This window comes from Thalassophryne amazonica, chromosome 5 (assembly GCF_902500255.1).
Source record: "Thalassophryne amazonica chromosome 5, fThaAma1.1, whole genome shotgun sequence".
NCBI lineage: Eukaryota > Metazoa > Chordata > Actinopteri > Batrachoidiformes > Batrachoididae > Thalassophryne > Thalassophryne amazonica.
In genome coordinates this window covers 25,192,938-25,215,644 of record NC_047107.1, presented here as the reverse complement: position 1 = coordinate 25,215,644, position 22,707 = coordinate 25,192,938, and the positions used below count along the sequence as shown (strand labels likewise).

The 22,707-nt window shown below is 44.7% G+C and overlaps 1 protein-coding gene across 1 annotated transcript in view; it reads left to right on the top strand.

The window, feature by feature from the left end:
• Positions 1–5,028, top strand: part of dpysl2a (dihydropyrimidinase like 2a) — a 57,627-nt gene extending 52,599 nt beyond the window's left edge. The window contains exons 10-14 of the mRNA XM_034169821.1: positions 822–963; positions 1,053–1,223; positions 4,113–4,292; positions 4,389–4,566; positions 4,677–5,028. Of these exons, the coding sequence (XP_034025712.1) occupies positions 822–963; positions 1,053–1,223; positions 4,113–4,292; positions 4,389–4,566; positions 4,677–4,768 (763 nt within the window). The 3' untranslated portion in view covers positions 4,769–5,028. The remainder of the gene's footprint in view (positions 1–821; positions 964–1,052; positions 1,224–4,112; positions 4,293–4,388; positions 4,567–4,676) is intronic.
• The last annotated feature ends 17,679 nt before the right edge of the window (positions 5,029–22,707 follow it).

Genomic DNA, 22,707 nt, shown 5'->3' with positions numbered 1-22,707 from the left:
TGAAAGTCTCCTCTGCAGCTTCGACCTCTGGAGTTTTTGAAGACACTTTTCTCCCATTTTGAAGAGCAGAGATTTCTCTTCTTCTCTTTGGACTTCAGGTTTTGGTGTTAAGATCATCACTGGAAATTTTTGATGTGCCTCTGTATTTAGGTTGTCTGCACTGAAAAGTAAAAAATATATATTTCTTAAAATATAAAGAAACACGAAACAGTATAATAAAATCTAAGTTAAAGTTGAGGTTTTTTGTAGTCTCAAAAGTAACAATAAAAACTAGCTTTATTTGGTAAAAAATAGATTGAACCATTTACAAATTAAAATGTTAAATTATTCTCACCTCAGACAAATTTGCAGAACTAAGCTGTTCAAACTGGGTGTTTGTGTATATCCAAAAGTGAGAAATTTCAGATTGAGTGAGTCTGCTTTGTCACACTGGCTGTGGTGTCTTGCTCTTCTCGTGTTCTGTCTGGCTCTGCCCGCTGTTATGGTTCGATCAATCCCACCATCTGATCAGTGGTTCCTCGGCTCAGTGTCACTCTGAAAAGTGGCTGAAAATAAGCTAAAATAAATAAATAAATAAACTCAAATCTAGCTGAAATTCCATAATAAAAATATGTAATACATATTTTAGTGTATTTACTAAATTAATGAATATATAAAATCTCCCAAATAACTATAGCTAAATATTTTAGTAGGCTTCTGTATTGGTAGTATGAGTTTCTATACAAGATAATGAGTTGATAAATTATAGTTTATTCTAATCACAGCCAATAACTTTGACGATAATCTGTTAAATCATTTGTTTTGTCCTGCTTTCCCTGTAGTGGGGACTTGCAGGTGACCGGTAGTGCTCATTGCACTTTCCAGACTTCTCAACGGGCGGCCGGCAAAGATAACTTCACTCAAATCCCGGAGGGCACCAATGGCACTGAGGAGAGGATGTCCCTCATCTGGGACAAATGTGTGGTGAGAGAGAAAATGCATCAGACACACTCAAGTAAATGTACACTGCTTCGTGCACGTTCATCAAGTGTTGTCTTACCGTGTGCCACAAGGTGACTGGAAAAATGGATGAGAACCAGTTTGTAGCAGTGACCAGCACAAATGCTGCCAAAATCTTTAACCTTTATCCTCGTAAAGGCCGCATTTCTGTGGGCTCTGATGCTGACCTGGTGCTGTGGGACCCAGATATCACCAAGATTATCTCCGCCAAGAATCACAACCTGGTGAGACCTCTGCTCTGCTTTTCTTATCTGTCCTCAGTCCATTTACAGGTTTTAGATATCCTCGGGTCTAACTTTAATATCGTACTCACTCCCTGAAAGCCAGAATAAGCTTTGAAAATTTGAATATGGAGCCTTTAAAAATATTTAACCTTTCTCTAAGACACTGTGAGATGGTGCTGACTGACACTCAGTAGTGCAGCTGATAAGTTGAATCCACTGGCTCCTACTAGCTGCTGGCTAAAAACAGTAAGACATTAAGACTAAGAATGACATTATTTTAAAATTGGCTCAGTAAAAGTTCATCTGCTCTTCTGAAAGATGTTCACCCAAAAGGTTGAAGAGAGGTGTTCAGTATCTGAGAGACCTGGATAAATGTATTTTGGGAAAGTACTAGCCTAAAAAGTTAAAAATCCAAGGTGGTGGCAGGAGGGTTGTTGGTTTGATCTTCTGACTGGCAAGATAAAATCTGGGGGGGGTTGGGGAAGGTGGTTGCCTAATGGTTAGAGCAGCAGGTCTGTGACCAGAGGATGTGATTACCCAATTAGACAAGAAAATTACTAAAGAGCCCTGCAGCATTAAGGTTGTTAACACCAAATTGCTCCCAGTGTGCATGTTGGCACACTGACGTCAGTCTGCGTGCATGAATGTGAGCCATCTGCGTCAGATGGAAAAGCACAGTGTAACTGCAATCAGTCCATGTACCAGTAAGCTGTCAGGACTGACTGCAGCTGTCCTGCACTGATTCTAACTGTGAATGTGACTGGTGTGTGTGAGCAGGTTACTGGAGTACCACCAACGGCACCTTTGGTGTAGAAAGTTGATGATCTTTGAAACTGATGGAGCATTAAACTATGAAACTGATGGTGGACTTTGGAGACACTGCATCAGTGGTAGTTCAGGGCTACAGAATCCTAGATGTAGGGCTGGACAATAATGGAAAAACAAAACTCTTACCACAATATTTTTTTTTATACCAGTCTGTCGAGATATGTCACAATAGAAATCAAATTACTTTCTCTCAAGGTTAAACATTAATTTTTACTCATAATGAGATGTGAAGACATCAGAGGTCAAACATGACAAATGCATTGTGGAACAATATACATTTGTATAGATATATGCCTGTTATATAATAAAGTAAAATCTTAATTCAGAAGCTTAATTTTTATTTTATTTCATTTATATTGCACCAAATCACAACAAAGCTGCCTCAAGGCACTAAACACAAGTAAGGTCTAACCTTACCAACCGCAAGAGCGAGCACACAGGCGACAGTGGTAAGGAAAAACTCCCTATGATGATTTGAGGAAGAAACCTTAAGCAGACCAGACTCAAAGGGGTGACCCTCTGCTTAGACCATGCTACAGACACAATTGGCAATACAAATATACAGGAAATTATTCAGGAAGCTTCAACAAGGTTTCAGCACAACTTGCATTGCATGCTACTCTGCTTCTTGTCAGACTTTAGTAGCCAAAATATCTCCATTTTTGATCCTGTGTTGTCCCTTGACCTCCACATTAGAGATAATACGAGGACTGCGTTCTTCCATCTGCAAAATGTAGCAAAGATTCATCCCATCCTGTCTATGGCTGATACTGGGATCCTGATTCATGCATTTGTCTCTTCTAGTTTGGATTATTGCTATTTTCTATTTTCTGGGTTGCCACAGTCCAGAATTAGGGGTCTTCAATTGGTTCAAAATGCTGCAGCCAGACTTGGGACACAGAGCAGAAAGTTTGACCACATTGCTCCCATATATACACAATTTACACTGGAATATGAATAAAATAAGTACAAATTGAATAGAGAACAATAAGATCTCAATAAATTAAAATAAATAGCAACTGTATCCCTGTATAAGTGCAGACAACAAATTTAGAACCACATTTTGGACAAGAAAATAATGGACTAGGAGATTAGCTCGGCTTTTTGACCAGAAATCACATTAAAAAAATAAAAATAAATGAAAAGGTGGCGTGATCTTCTTCCCTTAGCTGACTGAATAAACTTAACTTCAACTGTCTTTTAAAACTCGCCTTGTTGATAATCGACTGCAAGATCTATATTTTATATAAGATATAGTTTAGCTGAATAATTCCCCGTCCAACCTAACTGGTTGTTTTCAAACCTTTACAGCAATAATAGCGCGGCACCAACACATTTTCATCTTGAGAGCAGCGTGACTTTGTGTGTGATAATTGGGGCAGCTACAAAATGTAAGGCTCGGTAAAATATTTAAATTAATTGATCAAACCCTGTAACCTTATTTTGTGATGTTTGATATTGTCGATTCTCAGCAGAAATTGGAATTTATAATACCTGTGAACGCCGCACAGCAAAAGACCGGAAGTGAAGAACCCAAACTCCTCTCGCGCATGCACGGCACAATCTCAGCCCCCGCTTCTATGATTACTACTTTACTAGTACTAACACTATTACAAACATGATTTTTAAGAATATTGTCCACTTATTATCATCAGTCACAAAAAATAGTAATGTTTTTGTTGTTGTTTGGTGTTTTTTTTTTTGTTTTTTTTATTGAACAGGGAAAAGTGTCCAAACCTTTGACTAGTTGTGTAAATAATGAATACAAACATGAAAAAGCAGCTTGGATCACAGGTGGGTTTTTCCCTCTTAAAGCACAGCAGGCCTATGAAAGTGACAAACATATACAACAGATTGAGTAACTGATTAAGGTGCTTGTATTCCACGCAATGAAATGCTGACAAAAAAAAACACATATGGCATCAGGCCTCTGTATCGGCAAGCACTCCCTATTAAGTGACTGAGATCAGGGTGAACTGGGACATCCCTGTAACTGTGGAATGTCTTCTCTGTTAAGGTAGTTCTCCACAATCACCTGTCCTATGTTCCTTCCTTTCCCAGGCTGTGGAGTATAACATCTTTGAGGGCACAGAAGTACGTGGAGGTCCATCAGTGGTGATCAGTCAGGGCAAGATTGTGTTAGAAGATGGCAGCCTTCATACCACAGAGGGCTGCGGGCGTTACATCAGCCGTAAACCATTTCCAGACAACGTGTACAAGAGGATAAAGGCTCGCAGTCGGGTTAGTCTGAACAGGAACGCTTCTCCGGCCGAGTGAAACATTAATTGTAGCGCGCTGATGGTTTGCAGCCTCCTGGAATAATTGGTTTGTGTTCAGCTGACAGAGTTACGTGGAGTCCCCAGGGGTCAGTATGATGGGCCAGTGTGCGAGGTGACTCTGACTCCAAAGGTGATGTCCACGGTCTCTTCTGGGAAGGCCTCCCCTGTCAAGCAGCAGCAGCAGTACATTCAGCAGCCGGTGCGCAACCTTCATCAGTCTGGCTTCAGCCTCTCTGGTGAGTCAGAGCAGAGACATGTTTCCTCTGTGTTCTGCATGAACGTGACGTGCTTAGAACCTTTTCCCTATCAAACTGAGTTATTTATGGAACACCTGTCAATGTTCTAGGCGCCCAAATCGATGACAATGTTCCTCGTCGTACCACTCAACGCATCGTGGCACCACCTGGAGGAAAAGCCAATATCACCAGCCTTGGCTAAGTGGGTATCTCAGCTGAGCCCGGATGCAAGGCATCATGGGACCAGATGTCACTGTCACTGCACATCTGGTCCCCTGCACGCCACACTGACACACTCCACCCGTTCTTATCCACACACCACTGTGTCACCTCATGCAAAGAACAGCACTCTCCTAGTTTCTCCGTCCCTTCAGGCGCACCTCATTGGAATGGCCGGTGAATTAAATGTCATTTTCGCTGTTGTTAAGATTGGTCATGTTTGGTATGCATTGTGAAACACCATGTTTGCATTTCATGTTTTTAATGTACAGATTTGCAATGTTTTAGTTGCGCTCTCGGCTTGGATGGTCAGTAGACTTGAAGTTGAAGAGTCAGTTTCATGAGTGTGTTTTACTCACAGCACATTTTGTTTCACAGAGGAAGTGCTGGTAGTCGTGCTAACACTGCCACCTTAACTTCAAAGTCTGCGCCATCTGTGGACTAACGTGTTACACGCTTGTTACACACTACTTCAACTGTAGTAAGATAGCTGTATGCTTATAACAAATGTCATACGGCTTTTACAGAAAATTTAAAATGCTATTTGTTATGAAAGTTCCAATTTTAGGCTATTTGCTGTAAAATCTTGTTTCTGAACACCACAACATTTAGTATGCAGTGTCTAAGGCTGTACATTCCGCAGAATACTGTAACGGAGAGATTCACCTCAGTCCTCGTCTCCTCCCCACCACCACCACCACCATAGGTGCACGTTTTCACTTTGTGTGTATGTGTTCATTGTGGTGAATTGTTCCTCAAAGGTGTAGTCCTTTTCATCCCCCCTCCCCCCGCCCAAATTTAGTAAAGTTTAGTTACTGTTGAAATCTACTTTTATTATAAAGTACCATTTATTTCTATGGTGTATTTCAAATTTATTGCTGGTGAAGTATTTATTTTCGTGGGATTACATAGCAAATACAGTAACTTTCCTCCAGGAGTTCTTGTCGACAGTGTAAAGGAGGAAGTGTTCAAAGTTCATGCTGCATGCGGTAGAACCTTGGGACTTGCTACTACTACTACTACTACTACTACTACTACTCAGGGGTGCAGAAAAGGAGAGAATAAGGAGAAGGATTCTTGGGGCCCATGATTGACAGGGGCCCAGAGAGGTCCCTAATACAACTATAATACTGACAAAATAATATGGGGGCTGGCCCAGTAAGATTTCTTTTCATGGGGCCCATGGCAGTGCCCCTGCTCCTACTACTACATACATATGGGTTATTCTATGAGACTGTAACGTTCGTTTCCACTTTCAGTGGTCCTGCTGTAATCTAACTGTCACAAAGATTTATTATTCTCAATCGGATTAATAAATAATGGTCAAGCCATAATTCCCTGTGTGTGCGTGTGTGTGTGTGTGTGATAAAACATGAGTCTCTCCACTGTCCGACTGGAAAACCAAGGATAAAAAAAAAACATTGTTACTGTAGCTAAAGTGGCAGCTGTCACTCTTTTTGTCTTACTGTCTAACAGATATTACCAAAATGTTTGTGAAAGTTGTCCAGAATCTCTCTTCTTTGTTGACCTATGTTTATTAATTGTGTCCATCACTGCCCGCCCTCCCCGTCATTGACGATATCGCCACATAAAGTTGTCATGGTGTCTTTCATTTCAACCTATGTAGGTCATAATTCAAAATAATATATATTTCCTACACATAGGTGAATTTTGATCATATTGACAATATGAGTGTGAATCATTTATTTTGAACACTAAGGATTTTTTGTTTTTAACAGTCATAATCAAGAAAATCTTTTTTAATGACATGACTTAAAAAAAAAAAAAAATCAAAAGGGACTACAACTTTAATCTGTTCACTGCACTGAAGGGATATTTTGGATATAAGCCACTCATTTGTCTCTGCACTGAATATGGGCAACATCTCATGGCACAGTGTGTTGAAGTGTAAAGCTTTTTCCTCAATCATTTTAACCTGTTTTCAGTGCAGCTAGCTTCCTGTAGTTCCACTGATATATATTAACAAACGGTGTGAAGCCTGTAACCTGGTGCTACGTGACCGTTGCTGTGTGCAGACGGCGTTTAGTCTGTTGGCTCCACAGCAGATAATCATAACTTTATAATTAACAACGGCCCACGTGTCGTTTTAACACCTGTAACAATCCATGTAGTTAAAAAAATAAATGTGAGCTTGTTTGTGTTGGATGTTTAGGAAACATTTTTGCCTGCCTATTGCGTACGCTGTTGAGGCCTGATGGAAGATATTTGGCTGTGTTTAAGAAGTTCCTTACACAGTGTGCTGCTGCTGATGTTTTCTGTGTTAGTGCTGTGACTGAATTCTAGATATCCAGTTCTCCTCCCCTTACCCTTCGACCTGCTGTGCACCCTCAATAACAAATTCATCCAAAGTAAAATCTGTGTCCACTAAGGCACTGCAACTTGTCCATTATGTAGCAGTGTGAGCTGCATCCTGTAAAACAAATTATTTCTTCATTGCCTTGTGGAGTGTAGATTTTGTATGCGAAGCTGTTTTGTGCAAAGTGAATTCTGTTTGAGGAGGTATCTTGGTAATGGTTATTGAATTTTAATGTTGAGCACTGTCATTGGCCTCCTCCCAGCTCCTGTGGTTCTCTTGATGGTGTATGTTTTGTAGGATACCAGGGGTTTTTTGGGGGGGGCATCATTGATCCTGTCAGCATTCGACTATCTGTGTTGACTTGTAAGTGGATTAAAACAACTTTTAAAACACAACTGGTGTCAGTGTTTCTTGGACAAGAATTGTTTGACCATTTTTGCTGATGCGAGCACAGTGTAGGTGCAGTAAGTCGTTACTTGAATATAATAAATGTAGGAATTAATTTACCAACATTTGGAAATTGAACTGAATGAAATCTGAGTTGGTGAGACACTAGGTGGAAGCACAGAGTCACAACAAGCTGTGACCATCATTCCAGTTCTTCAGAAGGAGCTGAGGAGTAAATGTACACGTCAGCTTCAGTTGGCGTCATAACCGTGGCTGGATGACGGTTGTCCAGTTAAGACTTGGCTTAATGAGTACAGTGATTAAGTGCAGAGTGGAAGCCTATAATGTCAAGATGTTAACCCACTGAGCCCAGCGTTCACTAAACCAACGGGAAGCTCTTCAAGCCAAACCCTCCTGGGGTGCATACATGTCTCACAGTTCTTCCTCTTCCTACATTTCCTTGAAACAAAGCCGCTGCTGACAGATGACATTATACACAATATTTGTGCTTATTCAGTGTTTTAAATGCCTTGAAACTAGTTGATTTCTCATGGATTTTAAGCCCTGCTTCGCCTACCTGCACATTCTAAAGGATAAATTTACATTTTTTTTTTCCCAACCTGAGTCCTATCAAAACATTGTTAGAAATCAAGTGTTTGAGTCCTCTACTCACCTTTAATAGTTACCTTTACAGGAAAAGAATCAAAATTCTCTGGCTGTGATAATACCCTTGTTTATAAAACACTATCACATCAAGTGCTTACAATATAAACAAAGCACAAAATGAAAACAACACACTAAGTTGCGCAGTTTCTCCAAATCACACACGCAGAAACTGAAAACTTGAAACTTCTTATGGTATCTTGATGGCCCAAATTTGTCTCCTTTTTGCACAGTCACGTGGTTTTTGAGAAGTACCTCCTCCCAATAGATTTAACATACAGCGCCATACTGTTTAACCATTGATGTAAATGAAATCCAAGGTATATTCAGTGCCTTGGGAATGTTCATTTGTATATATAAAAAAAAAAACCTTACATTTATTGTGTTCAATTACTTAGGCGGAACAATGTATTAAAGTGGTTATAATTCCAAATGGTTAATGTAATATTTTTGTTAAAACCATGGAGTAAGGGATCCCTAACACAGGACAGGTTGCTTTGAAAGTTTGTTGTCCCAAAAATTTGATACAGAGAAGACACGTACATCCAAAACACATAAAGGGTGTGCTGGATCAAGAAGAATTCTACCAAAAACAGAAAGATCTGCACCACCACCGCGCTCCCATGCAAAAAGCTTTATTAATGAAAATGTGACGTTTCAAGTGAACTGCCCTTCCTCAGTTAATAGCATTTTAAAAAGGAATAGTTTGCACCATCTGTCATCCTTAGTTATCATGTTATGGGGTAACATTATATATATATATATATATATACACTGCCTATACAATTGTACGTTCATTAATATGCACTGTCCCTGTCAAATAAACCAAGAATGAATGAATGAATATGTCATAGAATTCAATGGACGTTGACCTTGTTTGACCTTTACTTTGGAGACCAAGCATTCAACAGAGTCAAAACTATTCCATTTATTAAACCATTTATTTCAACCAATAATTTGCACCACTTTTTACCAAAATTGGAGCAACTTTAACTTTTGACCCCTGTACAAACTGAAACTGATCTTTGTCACCATTTTTGCTGTTTTTACCCCATAACTCCAGAACATTCAGTCACAAATAGTTCAAACTATACTTTTTGGAATCATTATGATCAGACAAATAATGTTATAGTTTTCAACATGATTGGAGCATTTTCAAATTTTGACCCCTGTGTTATTCTTTATTGAGGTCAGCTCCAGGATGGCTTCATATCTGAAAATAAACATTACTTAATTTAGAATACGTATGTGTGCCAAATTCCATTCTTTTATCACAAAAATGAAGGAATTGTTTTGCTATGCTGCCCCACTATTCCAACGGTCGGGGATTACCATGAAGACGAAACGTACCTCAGCAGTGAGATTCATGTCTCTGGATACCTCAGCCTTTAAGATCTAGAGACACCTGGGAATAGTTTACAGCCATGTGGTCGCTGGACAGAGGTGTGTGGTGATGCTGACATCTTTGCAGGAGAGTGAAGGTCCAAGTCATTCGGCTCCTGAGCACTCATTTATCAACACTGCGTAGAAAAGGATATCAATTCTGTCTTACAAATAAAATTCAGTAAAAATAAAAATCTGTTTATCAAACGTGCATGGTGGTCACACACACATATCAATATGTATCAGCTGTTGATGAATTCATTACAATGCTTACACACATTCATGGTCATTTGCATTCAGAAACAGCCCCACATAACCATGTATGGTCACAAAACATCTGTTCAAGAACCGCATGTTGCCTGTGTTCCTCACCGGAAAAATGGCCAAGTGAGCAAAGAACAGAAATTTGTGAAATGGAAATCAGGGTGGATGCTGCAAACCAAAAGCTCTTGTTTAGTTTCCTCAGCTCAGGAGTGACTACAATAAAAAAAAAAAAACACTGCATGAGAGAAAGTGATGAGTGCAAGTTCATGCTGTGGGATCAGATGAGAGTTCCTCATCAGAAATCAAAAGAAATGGTTTGATATGAATCTTAATAGAAAAAAAAGTCACGGTACACGGATGAGGCATATCTGCTTCTGGAGGAGGACAGAGCAGTGGCGGCGCCAGGAATTTTTTTTTGGGGGGGTGCTCCACAAAATGTGGGCAAAATGAACATCCATCCATCCATCCATCCATTTTCTTCCGCTTTATGCGGAGTCGGGTCGCGGGGGCAGCAGCTCAAGCAAAGCCGCCCAGACCTCCCGATCCACACACACCTCCTCCAGCTCCTCCGGGGGAACCCCAAGGCGTTCCCAAGCCAGCCGAGAGATGTAGTCCCTCCAGCGTGTCCTGGGTCTTCCCCGGGGCCTCCTCCCAGTGGGACGTGCCCGGAACACCTCTCCAGCGAGGCGTCCAGGGGACATCCGGAAAAGATGCCCGAGCCACCTCAACTGACTCCTTTCGACGTGGAGGAGCAGCGGCTCGACTCCGAGCTTCTCCCGAGTGACCGAGCTCCTCACCCTATCTCTAAGGGAGCGCCCAGCCACCCTGCGGAGGAAACTCATCTCGGCCGCTTGTACTCGCAATCTCGTTCTTTCGGTCATGAGCCAAATCTCATGACCATAGGTGAGGATTGGAACGTACATCGATCGGTAAATTGAGAGCTTTGCCCCCCTACTCAGCTCTCTCTTCACCACGACGGTCCGATACAGCGACCGCATCACTGCAGATGCTGCACCGATCCGTCTATCGATCGCACACTCCATCCGTCCCTCACTCGTGAACAAGACACCGAGATACTTAAACTCCTCCACTTGAGGCAAGGACACTCCACCGACCTGAAGAGGGCAAAGCACCTTTTTCCGGTCAAGAACCATGGCCTCGGATTTGGAGGTGCTGATTTTCATCCCGGATGCTTCACACTTGGCTGCAAACTGCCCCAGTGCACGCTGAAGGTCCTGATTTGACGAAGCCAACAGAACCACATCGTCTGTAAACAGCAGAGACGAGATTCTGTGGTTCCCAAACCAGACCCCCTCTACACCCTGGCTGTGCCTAGAAATTCTGTCCATAAAAATAATGAACAGAACCGGTGACAAAGGGCAGCCCTGGTGGAGGCCAACGTGCACTGGAAACAGGTTTGACTTACTACCGGCAATGCGAACCAAGCTCTTGCTGCGGTCGTACAGGGACCGGATAGCCCTTAGCAAAGGACCCCGGACCCTGTACTCCCGGAGCAAAATGAACAATATATAGTAAATTGCTTTATAAATACCAAGGTATATGTTTTAGTCACCTGTGCTCCTCTAAAATGTGGTATCAATGCACACACACATCACTTAGAATGATTGCAAGTTCAGTAAACTTGCACATATGTATAAATAAAGATAAGTGAAGTTTTAAGAGTGGCTGTAATAAATATTTAGGAAACCTAAATTTTTGGAGTATGGAGTTAAATTTGTCTCATTAATACTTGCAAATGCACAGAGGGTGATTTACAAATATCCTATGATTTGTACGCGTGCTTTATGATCCACAAACACAAATTTCTGGTTTGTAACTTGTGTGTGGGTTTTTACAAATAAATGTTTGTTTGCAAAACTGAAAATTCTGTTTGTGAAGGGTGATTCAGCATTGGTGGATCACCGAACACACACATTCATCACTTTGCTCAGTTATGCAATACTGAGACATTCTCAGCGCAAAACTGCAGTTGAGATCCACAAATATGTCAGTCGCTATTCACATTATTGTCAGAATTATTGGAGGGCTGAGGGGGGGACTTGGCTCATTATTGGGTGGGCTTAAGCTCCCCCAAGCACCCCCCCCCCCCCCCCCCCCCCCGGCGCTGCCACTGGGACAGAGCACAACAGAACTCAACACATCATTGGAGAGGCAGCTCTCACTGGCATTGCACGTGGAGACACGGACACCCTGGCTGAACCATCCAACATCCATATTAACTTTAAAAAACACACACACACTTTGAATACCTTTTATTTAGATTTGTAACAGAAAATAATTTTAAAGGACAGACTAAGGAAATGAAGAGCCTTTATCTCAATATGTAACCCTTCAGAAGAAACAGAGGCCATCAGTGTGTCCAGCAGCAGGTATCAGAGGCATCACTGTGACAAGGACCAGGGGCCGTCATGCATCAAGGAGTAGGTGCCAGGATCAGTGTGATGAGGAGCAGAAGCCGTCAGATGCCAGGGCCATCATTGCATTGTGGAGGAGAGGGCCCTTGGTGGGTGTGCCAAGGAATAGCCGCTGGGGCCCATTGAGGAACAGGGGGCTGTCGTGCATCGAGGTGCAGGTGCTGGGGTCATCAGTGCATCAAGGAGCCAAGTAGAACAATGCACTCTCTGAAGATACTCCATGCAGAGTGTACAGTTTGCCAAATCTAATGATGGAAGACCAGCCATGTTACATTTTCAAACACCTGCAGCTGTCGTTTGTAGGTTTTGACACAAGCGATGCACCACATCTGTTTCTAACTAGACATAATTACTAAGTGTACTTATTAATCCATGGAAAATAAAGAATGTATGTGGATAAGGTTGCACACTGTCTCCAGCAAGGCTTTACAGTTGCAATTTCTGTGTTCTACCACTAGATGTTATGCATATACAAATGAAGGCCCCAGCGCTTCTTGTTTTACTTCTGTACTTGGACTCTTTCTCAGTGTGCTGCCTGTTATTCATTCATTCAGCCCTACTTTGGTTTTATTTTGTGTGCAATAGTGTGTGTTCAATACATTATGAATAATTTGGTTGTTTTTCAAAGGGACTCTATGCAGGTGTGCACAACATCAGTGATAATCTGACCACAACCTCTGAGCCTGATGCAGGCAGTGTTGCCACAGTTACTTTAAAAGTTACCTTTTTAGTTACTTTATAGTTACTGCATTAGCAGCTTTATGTACTTTATTAATAGCTGCCAACAACTTGTAACTATAAGTAATGTAACTAATAAGGTAACTAACTTGGTTACTCTTAAGATTGAATAACCCAGTTAGAGTTGTAGTTACTTTATTAGTTACATTCAGCAGCTGCCGACAAGTTGTCCGTAGCTACTAATGACAATACTAATACTAATGGCAACACTGGATGCAGGGTTAAAATAAACCAGTATATTTGGGAGAAATCAGGCCTAGTTTGTTGGTTTCTAATGTTACATTTGTTTCTTTTTATTGTAAGCGTTCTGGTGATTTTTTAACACTCTGCATGGTTGCCCCTTTAATTTCTTTTGAATCTTTCCAGAACAGGATTTCCCACAAATGAAGCAAGGTTGTAAAGAAGTGAACTTTAAGTGTGATTGAGAAGGATGAATGTGATGGCTGTTTCAATTTTGAATGGTATATAAATAATGAATGTTTATAAGTTCAATGGTACGAATATTTCATGTGGTGAAAGCTGGTACGTTCCAGCTTTCACCACACTTTAGGCCCCCAGAAGCCAACGGTTTCTAGATAAGCATCCAGAACAGTAATTTTTATGTTTTGAGAAGACCATAAAGTGGACACGACTTGACTTATGCAATTTGAAACTGTGGATATAAGTACTTTATTCTGAGAATAGCCAGCATTGATTTTATTAACATCCCGGTGTAAATAAGGTATCACCACATGTGTAGAACTCACAAAGAATGATAGGTTGAGTTTTCATTAAAAAACAACTGCAATGTGTTAAAATGTATTCATAAATATGAAAGAACAGGCTCTTAATAATTATTAACTATCGCATACTGTATTTTTTTTCTCAAGATTTGTTTTTGCATAAGTTTGAAAAAACAACAGATCATAAGTTTAGTATAAATTATTTATCATGAATTTAATTTTTGAAGTGGCACTAATAACAACACTCATACTGAACATAATTTCACTTGCATAGACTGATTTTGGAGAGCAAGCAATAACTGCAGATGGGCTTTCTGAGGTCCCAGATAGCTTTTCTGATTTTCTTTTCTAACTTTCAGAATTTAGTAAATTAGCATATGGTCCATTGATACTTATGTGTAGACACTAGTCCCTAGAGGCAACTATTTTTGGTTTCAAATCTGGGCAAATGCAGTCCCAGAAAATTCCGAATGTGACAAACAAGAAACAGGTGTAAACAAGTCAATGCTGCTAAAAATACAAACTTGCAGAAACAAAGATACTATTCTGACATGGTTTGCACATAAGACTGACATAGCATGTTTCAAGTACACACATATATGTCAGATCAACCCTCCAAACTGCGCCTGTGTCACTGGTGCTTAACAGTCCAACACGAACTTTATGAGTCCAAAATTCTCAGTAGTTCCTGATGCCATCCACTGACTTCACGTACAGACTGCCATCTGCTTTCCTCACTCCAGCGAAAAATTGCATCAGAAATTTGTTCAGCTTTTCATCCTAAACAGCTCTTCATGCCTGCAGATGGCTTACAGCGTGGTGGATTTGTTTTTTGTGTGTGTGTTAGAAGAATTAGCAGCATCAATCAGCTCCTTCAAATAGTTATCTGTTAGCAAACCAAACTCCGCTATGTTTAGTTAAACACCGCCCCGGTAGTGTGAGCATGCGCGGTGGTTGGGGCGTGCAATAGCACATTTCATATAGTACCAAAATTGCACGCTAAAAAAGAACTATTGCACGGTCAATGAAACACAATGGAAAATGGTACGAATAATTCATGTCACATGACACACAAGCCACCAATCAAATGACAAGGATCCACTCAGCCGTTATATAATGCCTTTGAATGTACAGTAGAGGCGTTAAAAAAACCAAATGGCTCCCATGTCATAAATAGTTACAGTATAGAGGGCGCATGATTCATGCTTTGTAATTGGACTGCTGAGCGGGGAAAAAGTCAGCGTGTGTTGTGAGACACAGAGGGGGGTGTTCTCGTCGACATATGAATACTGTAGAACTGAACAGGATCCAATGATAGGACTCATCACGGCGACTGAATTTGGAGGATGATACAGATATTTATCAGCACAGGTTTTGTTCCGAACCCTCCCTCTATATTTGTAGCCACGAGCCAAAAAGGGAGGGGGAGCAAATTAGGTCATCACCATGTGTGGCTTATTGCTGCCGCTGGTAGCTCATGTGCACAGACGGTGTGATTTATAGGGTCAAATGTGTGTGCCACTCAATGACAATGAGGACACGCACCGCTGGCTTCATTCATTGTCAGCCCCCCTCACTCCAGCAGAGCTGCTGTTGACTCAGCTGTGACTGAACTGCATGATGGAGGTTGAATGCATCTTTCTCCTCTTGCACACAGAGAATCAGTTCTGGTGCTACAGAAGAAGCAGCATGCAGTAAATCAATACCGTTGGCAGAAGTTGTCCTCGTGCTCTTTGGTGTCTCTGCAGAAACAAAGCATTTTGCAGTTTTGAACTCACACTAAAAACACTCATTTCTCACCTTTTGCACTCACCCAGAAGACATGAAGGCCAACTGAGATTACAAGAAGATATGGTGTGCTTTGGGATATGAGAATGCATGTGGATGGCAGCTAAAAATGAGAGAAACAGGGAGAGCTGCCAGAGAAGAAGGCTCATGACTGTGTGAGTCAACCTGACGTCTGCAAATCTGGGGGATTTATTTTTTATTTTTTATGATAAGAAGCTTGGGGTCTGGCCAGAACTGAGGTCACAGTAGAAATTCCACAAAATTATTATTATTATAATTATTTTTAAATGCAACAAAAAACCCACTCAATAAATAAAAACAACATCATAAATTCCTTGTCAGAAATATAAGAATTCATTGTAATCTGGAATGGAACACAAAAGTTTGACAAAAAAAGGAACAGCAGCAGGCAAACTGGAGAGAAGAGGAGCACCACTCACCAGCATTTTGTCACATTTGGTCAATCATGCAGCATGAAAACCAGTTTTCAATTTACATTTTCACATTTAAATAATTTCCTTAGCACAAAATTATATATATATATATATATATATATATATATATATATATATATATATATATATATATATATATATATATATATATATATATATATATATATATATATATATATATATATATATATATATATATATGAGGCCATGAGCAAGTAGTTTATGGTCCAGAAATGGCTTTTTGTGTATCAATAAATATTTACCACACATTAATTTTTTTGTAGTATTAACAAAATCATAAAATATACTGAGCAAAACGTCAAGCAAAAATACTTTTGTGATTGTTACAGGCATGATGTGCAAGCATGTTGAGTCTAATTTAGTACAGTTCATTGCAAATTAATATCTTCTGAAAAGAAATGCCATTGTTGCACAGTTTTCATATTTACAGTCTTTCTGGACAAACCTATTTATTTAATTTTCCAAATCAGTTTCCTGCAGACTGTGTTGTGTGGGCTGCCAGAAGAGGAGGTACTGCTGGCCCACCACCAGAGGGCGCCCTGCCTGAAGTGTGGGCTTCAGGCACGAGGGGGCGCTGCCGCCTTACAGGAACAGCTGAGGTGACAGCTGTCACTCATCAACTATGACAGCTGTCACCGATCATCTGCACTTCACCCCGGATAAAAGCAGGATGACACCTCCACCACGTCGCCGAGATATCGTACTTCTTTGGAGGTAACTTTCTCTGCCTGCGTATTATAATAAGTGATTTCAAGAGCTACTTTGTTGCAGCTGTCTACCCAGAGGACCGGTGTGGGCTGCGACTGTTTCGTTCTACTTCCCACCAGATAAGTGGTTACTCAGACGCTGCACGAGTGTGTGTTAGAGGTGGAGGTGGAATTCCCACCGTTGTTGTTACAGGGTGTACACACACCCACACTTGACTGTCTTTGCTCTTTGCCAGTAGTACCAGATCCGACACGCTGAGACGGTGGCCACCTGGGGGACTCGAGACCTGGCGGCTCCAGTATCCTTCGGGTTTGGTGGTGGTGGAAATCGTGTGGTTCCGGTTCTTCTCCAGACGGACGTCTCCTATTGTCGAGCCTGCCCACATGACACCTTTATCCATTGACTTGTATTTATTCTATAATCTGCTGTGTGTGGTTGTGACATTCACAACAGTAAAGTGTTCAAATTTAACTCCCTCTATTGTCCGTTCATTTACGACCCCTGTTGTGGGTCTGTGTCACTACACTTTCCCAACAGGATATCTCGGCCAGCGTCATGGACTCCGAGGGGCGTCACCCAGCAATTGAATGACCAATGGGAGAGCAGGGTGCACAGGCATCTGCAGGAGGCGTGATTGGTGAGCTGCAGCACATCCTCACCGCCTTTACGGCTCGGTTGGATCAGATGACCGAGCAAAACATCCTCCTGAACCGCAGGGTGGAGGCTCTCTCCGCACAGGTGGCGGCGAGCGCTCAGGGCGCTGCTGCAGCTCCTCCTCCTGCCGACCCTGTGCAGGATATGAATGTTCCAGTGATCGTTCAACAACCCCTCCCACCGTCCCCTGAAGCATACATAAGCCCCCCAGAGCCGTACGGAGGTTGTGTGGAGACGTGCGCGGACTTTCTCATGCAGTGTTCGCTCGTCTTTGCACAACGTCCCGTCATGTACGCGTCTGATGCTAGTAAAGTAGCTTATGTAATTAATCTGCTTCGAGGAGAGGCACGCGCTTGGGCTACGGTGCTTTGGGAGCAAAATTCACGGCTTCTTCATACATACACTGGGTTTGTGAGGGAGTTCAAAACCATGTTTGATCACCCTAACAGGGGAGAGACCGCTTCAACTGTGCTGCTGTCAATGAGACAGGGATGCCGGAGCGCAGCCACTTATGCAGTCGACTTCCACATTGCGGCTGCGAGGTCCGGCTGGAATAACGCTGCGCTCTGCGCCGCCTTCGTAAACGGACTGTCGTCGGTCCTGAAGGAGCACCTGGTGGCGAAGGACGAACCGCGGGAATTAGATGGGCTTATCGACCTTGTTATACGGTTAGACAATCGGTTGGAGGAACGCCGTCAGGAACGAGACGAGGGGCGTGGCCGGGCACGCGCCGTCCCTCTTCCTTCCGGGTCCGAAAGAGGTCCGCCCTTCCCACGCTCCATGGCCTCTACGTCCCGTGTGGCTACAGCTCCCCCTGCTGACGAAGCTATGGACACGAGCAGGGCCACATTCAGACCACCGACTAGACAGAGGAGGCGTCCCCGCGGTGCGTGTTTTGTTTGCGGCTCAATTGAGCACCAATTGAGAGACTGCCCCGAATGGTTAAACACCAACGCCCGCCCCTAGAAACTGGGCTTAGGGTGGGCCAAGAAATTCACGTGGGACACACTCATATTTCCACACGGCTCCCAGTTACAATCCTTAGCGGGGATTTAACCCTTCAGGCCCCAGCACTGGTAGACACAGGGTCAGAAGGGAATCTGCTAGACAGCAGATGGGCCAGGGAGGTAGGGCTCCCTCTGGTGGCGCTTCCTTCGCCATTGCAGGTGCGAGCACTAGATGGCACCCTACTCGCTTTAATCACACACAGGACACTACCAGTAACTCTGGTGGTGTCAGGGAATCATCGGGAGGAGATAGAGTTTTTTGTGACCCCCTCTACCTCCCGTGTGATTCTGGGGTTCCCATGGATGCTAAAACACAATCCCCGGATTGATTGGCCGTCCGGGGTGGTGGTACAGTGGAGCGAGACCTGCCATCGGGTGTGTTTAGGATCCTCGGTCCCTCCCGGTTCCCAGGCTAAGGAGCAGGTCAAAGTCCCTCCCAATCTGTCGGCGGTGCCGGTTGAGTACCACGATCTTGCTGACGTTTTCAGCAAGGATCGGGCACTCACCCTTCCCCCGCACCGTCCGTACGATTGCGCCATCGATTTGATTCCAGGCGTGGACTTCCCGTCCAGCAGGCTGTACAACCTCTCACGACCTGAGCGCGAATCGATGGAGACCTACATCCGGGACTCCTTAGCTGCCGGGCTGATCCGGAACTCCACCTCCCCGATGGGAGCAGGTTTCTTTTTTGTGGGCAAGAAAGATGGCGGTCTTCGTCCATGCATTGATTATTGGGGGCTGAACGAGATCACGGTTCGCAACCAATACCTGTTGCCTTTGTTGGATTCGGTGTTCACCCCCCTGCATGGAGCCAAAATATTCACAAAGCTGGATCTTAGGAACGCATATCACCTAGTTCGGGTCCGGAATCGAGATGAGTGGAAGACGGCATTCAACACCCCGTTAGGTCATTTTGAGTACCTGGTCATGCCGTTCGGCCTCACTAACGCCCCCGCGACGTTCCAAGCTTTGGTAAATGACGTCTTGCGGGACTTCCTGCACCGATTCGTCTTCGTGTATCTGGACAATATACTCATTTTTTCTCCGGACCCTGAGACTCATGTACAGCATGTATGTCAGGTCCTGCAGCGGTTGTTGGAGAACCGGCTATTTGTGAAGGGCGAGAAGTGTGAGTTTCACCGCACCTCTTTGTCCTTCCTGGGGTTTATCATCTCCTCCAACTCTGTCGCCCCGGATCCGGCCAAGGTCGCGGCGGTGAGAGACTGGCCCCAACCTACGAGCCAGAGGAAGCTGCAACAGTTCCTCGGCTTCGCAAATTTTTACAGGAGGTTCATTAAGGGGTATAGTCAGGTAGTTAGCCTCCTGACAGCCCTGACCTCACCAAAAGTTCCCTTCACCTGGTCGGATCGGTGCGATGCCGCGTTCAGGGAGTTGAAACAGCGCTTCTCGACTGCACCCATCTTGTTGCAGCCCGATCCCAGTCGCCAGTTTGTGGTTGAAGTGGACGCCTCTGACTCAGGGATAGGAGCCGTGCTATCCCAGAGCGGAGAGACCGATAAGGTTCTTCACCCGTGTGCCTATTTCTCCTGCAGGTGGACCCCAGCAGAGCGGAACTATGACGTGGGCAATCGAGAGCTCCTAGCGGTGAAAGAGGCTCTTGAGGAGTGGAGACACCTGCTGGAGGGAGCGTCAGTGCCTTTCACGGTTTTTACTGACCACCGGAACCTGGAGTATATCAGGACCGCCAGGCGACTGAACCCCAGGCAAGCCCGCTGGTCACTGTTCTTCGGCCGTTTTGACTTCCGTATCACCTACTGCCCCGGGACAAAAAACCAGAGGTCGGATGCCTTGTCCCGGGTGCATGAACATGAAGTCAAGCCCGAGCTGTCGGATCCACCGGAACCCATCATACCGGAGTCCACTATCGTGGCCACCTTTACCTGGGACGTGGAGAAGACCGTCCGGGAGGCCCTGGCACAGACCCCGGATCCCGGAACAGGGCCGAAGAATAGACTATACATCCCACCAGAAGCCAGGGCTGCCATCCTGGACTTCTGTCATGGGTCCAAGCTCTCCTGCCACCCAGGGGTGCGTAGGACCATGGCAGTGGTCCGGCAGCGCTTCTGGTGGGCGTCCCTGGAGGCTGACATCCGGGCTTACATCCAGGCCTGCACCACCTGCGCCAGGGGCAAGGCGGACCACCAAAAGGCACAGGGACTCCTTCAGCCGCTTCCTGTGCCTCATCGCCCCTGGTCCCACATCGGTCTGGATTTCGTCACGGGCCTCCCGCCTTCCCGGGGGCACACCACCATCCTCACGATAGTGGACCGGTTCTCCAAGGCGGCCCACTTCGTGGCCCTCCCGAAGCTCCCGTCGGCCCAGGAGACAGCGGATCTCCTGGTCCACCATGTCGTACGTCTGCATGGGATACCAACAGACATCGTCTCAGATCGTGGTCCCCAGTTTTCCTCGCAGGTTTGAAGGAGTTTCTGCCGGGAGCTGGGGGCCACCGTGAGCCTCTCGTCTGGGTATCACCCTCAGACCAACGGACAGGCTGAACGGGCTAACCAAGAGCTGGAGCAGGCCCTGCGTTGTACCACATCTGCACACCCGACGGCTTGGAGTGAACACCTGGCCTGGATCAAGTATGCGCATAACAGCCAGGTGTCCTCTGCCACCGGCCTCTCCCCGTTCGAGGTGTGTCTGGGGTACCAGCCCCCTTTGTTTCCTGTGGTGGAGGGAGAGGTCGGTGTACCCTCGGTCCAGGCCCACCTGCGGAGATGCCGTCGGGTGTGGCGCACCGCCCGTTCGGCCTTGTTGAGGGCCCGGACGAGGGCAAAGTCCCATGCAGACCGTCGACGGTCCCCGGCTCCCGCATATCAGCCCGGGCAGGAGGTGTGGCTATCCACACGGGACATACCCCTCCAGGTGGCTTCCCCCAAACTGAAGGACCGTTACATTGGGCCCTTCAGGATCCTCAAGGTCCTCAGTCCCGCCGCAGTGAGGCTCCAACTCCCGGCCTCACTGCAGATCCATCCGGTATTTCACGTGTCAAGGTTGAAACCACATCACACCTCACCCCTCTGTACACCCAGTCCGGCGCCACCTTCTGCCTGTATCATCGACGGGGAGCCAGCTTGGACAGTACGCCGGCTCCTGGATGTCCGTCGAATGGGCCGGGGTTTCCAATATTTGGTGGACTGGGAGGGGTATGGACCTGAAGAACGCTCCTGGGTGAAGAGGAGCTTCATCCTGGACCCGGCCCTCCTGGCCGATTTTTACCGTCGCCACCCGGACAAGCCTGGTCGGGCGCCAGGAGGCGCCCGTTGAGGGGGGGGTCCTGTTGTGTGGGCCGCCAGAAGAGGAGGTACTGCTGGCCCACCACCAGAGGGCGCCCTGCCTGAAGTGCGGGCTTCAGGCACGAGGGGGCGCTGCCGCCTTACAGGAACAGCCGAGGTGACAGCTGTCACTCATCAACTATGACAGCTGTCACCGATCATCTGCACTTCACCCCGGATAAAAGCAGGATGACACCTCCACCACGTCGCCGAGATATCGTACTTCTTTGGAGGTAACTTTCTCTGCCTGCGTATTATAATAAGTGATTTCAAGAGCTACTTTGTTGCAGCTGTCTACCCAGAGGACCGGCGTGGGCCGCGACTGTTTCGTTCTACTTCCCACCAGATAAGTGGTTACTCAGACGCTGCACGAGTGTGTGTTAGAGGTGGAGGTGGAATTCCCACTGTTGTTGTTACAGGGTGTACACACACCCACACTTGACTGTCTTTGCTCTTCGCCAGCAGTACCAGATCCGACACGCTGAGACAGTGGCCACCTGGGGGACTCGAGACCTGGCGGCTCCAGTATCCTTCGGGTTCGGTGGCGGTGGAAATCGTGTGGTTCTGGTTCTTCTCCAGACGGACATCTCCTATCGTCGAGCCTGCCCACACGACACCTTTATCCATTGAGTTGTATTTATTCTATAATCTGCTGTGTGTGGTTGTGACATTCACAACAGTAAAGTGTTCAAATTTAACTCCCTCTATTGTCCGTTCATTTACGCCCCCTGGTGTGGGTCCGTGTCACTACACTTTCCCAACAGATTGATTTGGATATTGTGATGTCATACAGTTATGGCCATAAGTTTACAAATACTTTCAAACCCAGTTTTCACCAAATACATGTTATGAAGAACAAAAAAAAAAATCCTGTTTTAAGCCAATTAGAATGCCTGCTTTATTTTCATAAGCCAGGTCACTTTATTTGTGCAACACAAATCATAAATGACTGCAAAACAAATACATGAGGAAAGTTGAGACCATATACAGCAGGTAAAATAAGTATTGAACATGTCACCATTTGAAATATATTTCTAAAGGTGCTATTGACATGAAATTTTCACCAGATGTCGGTAACAAC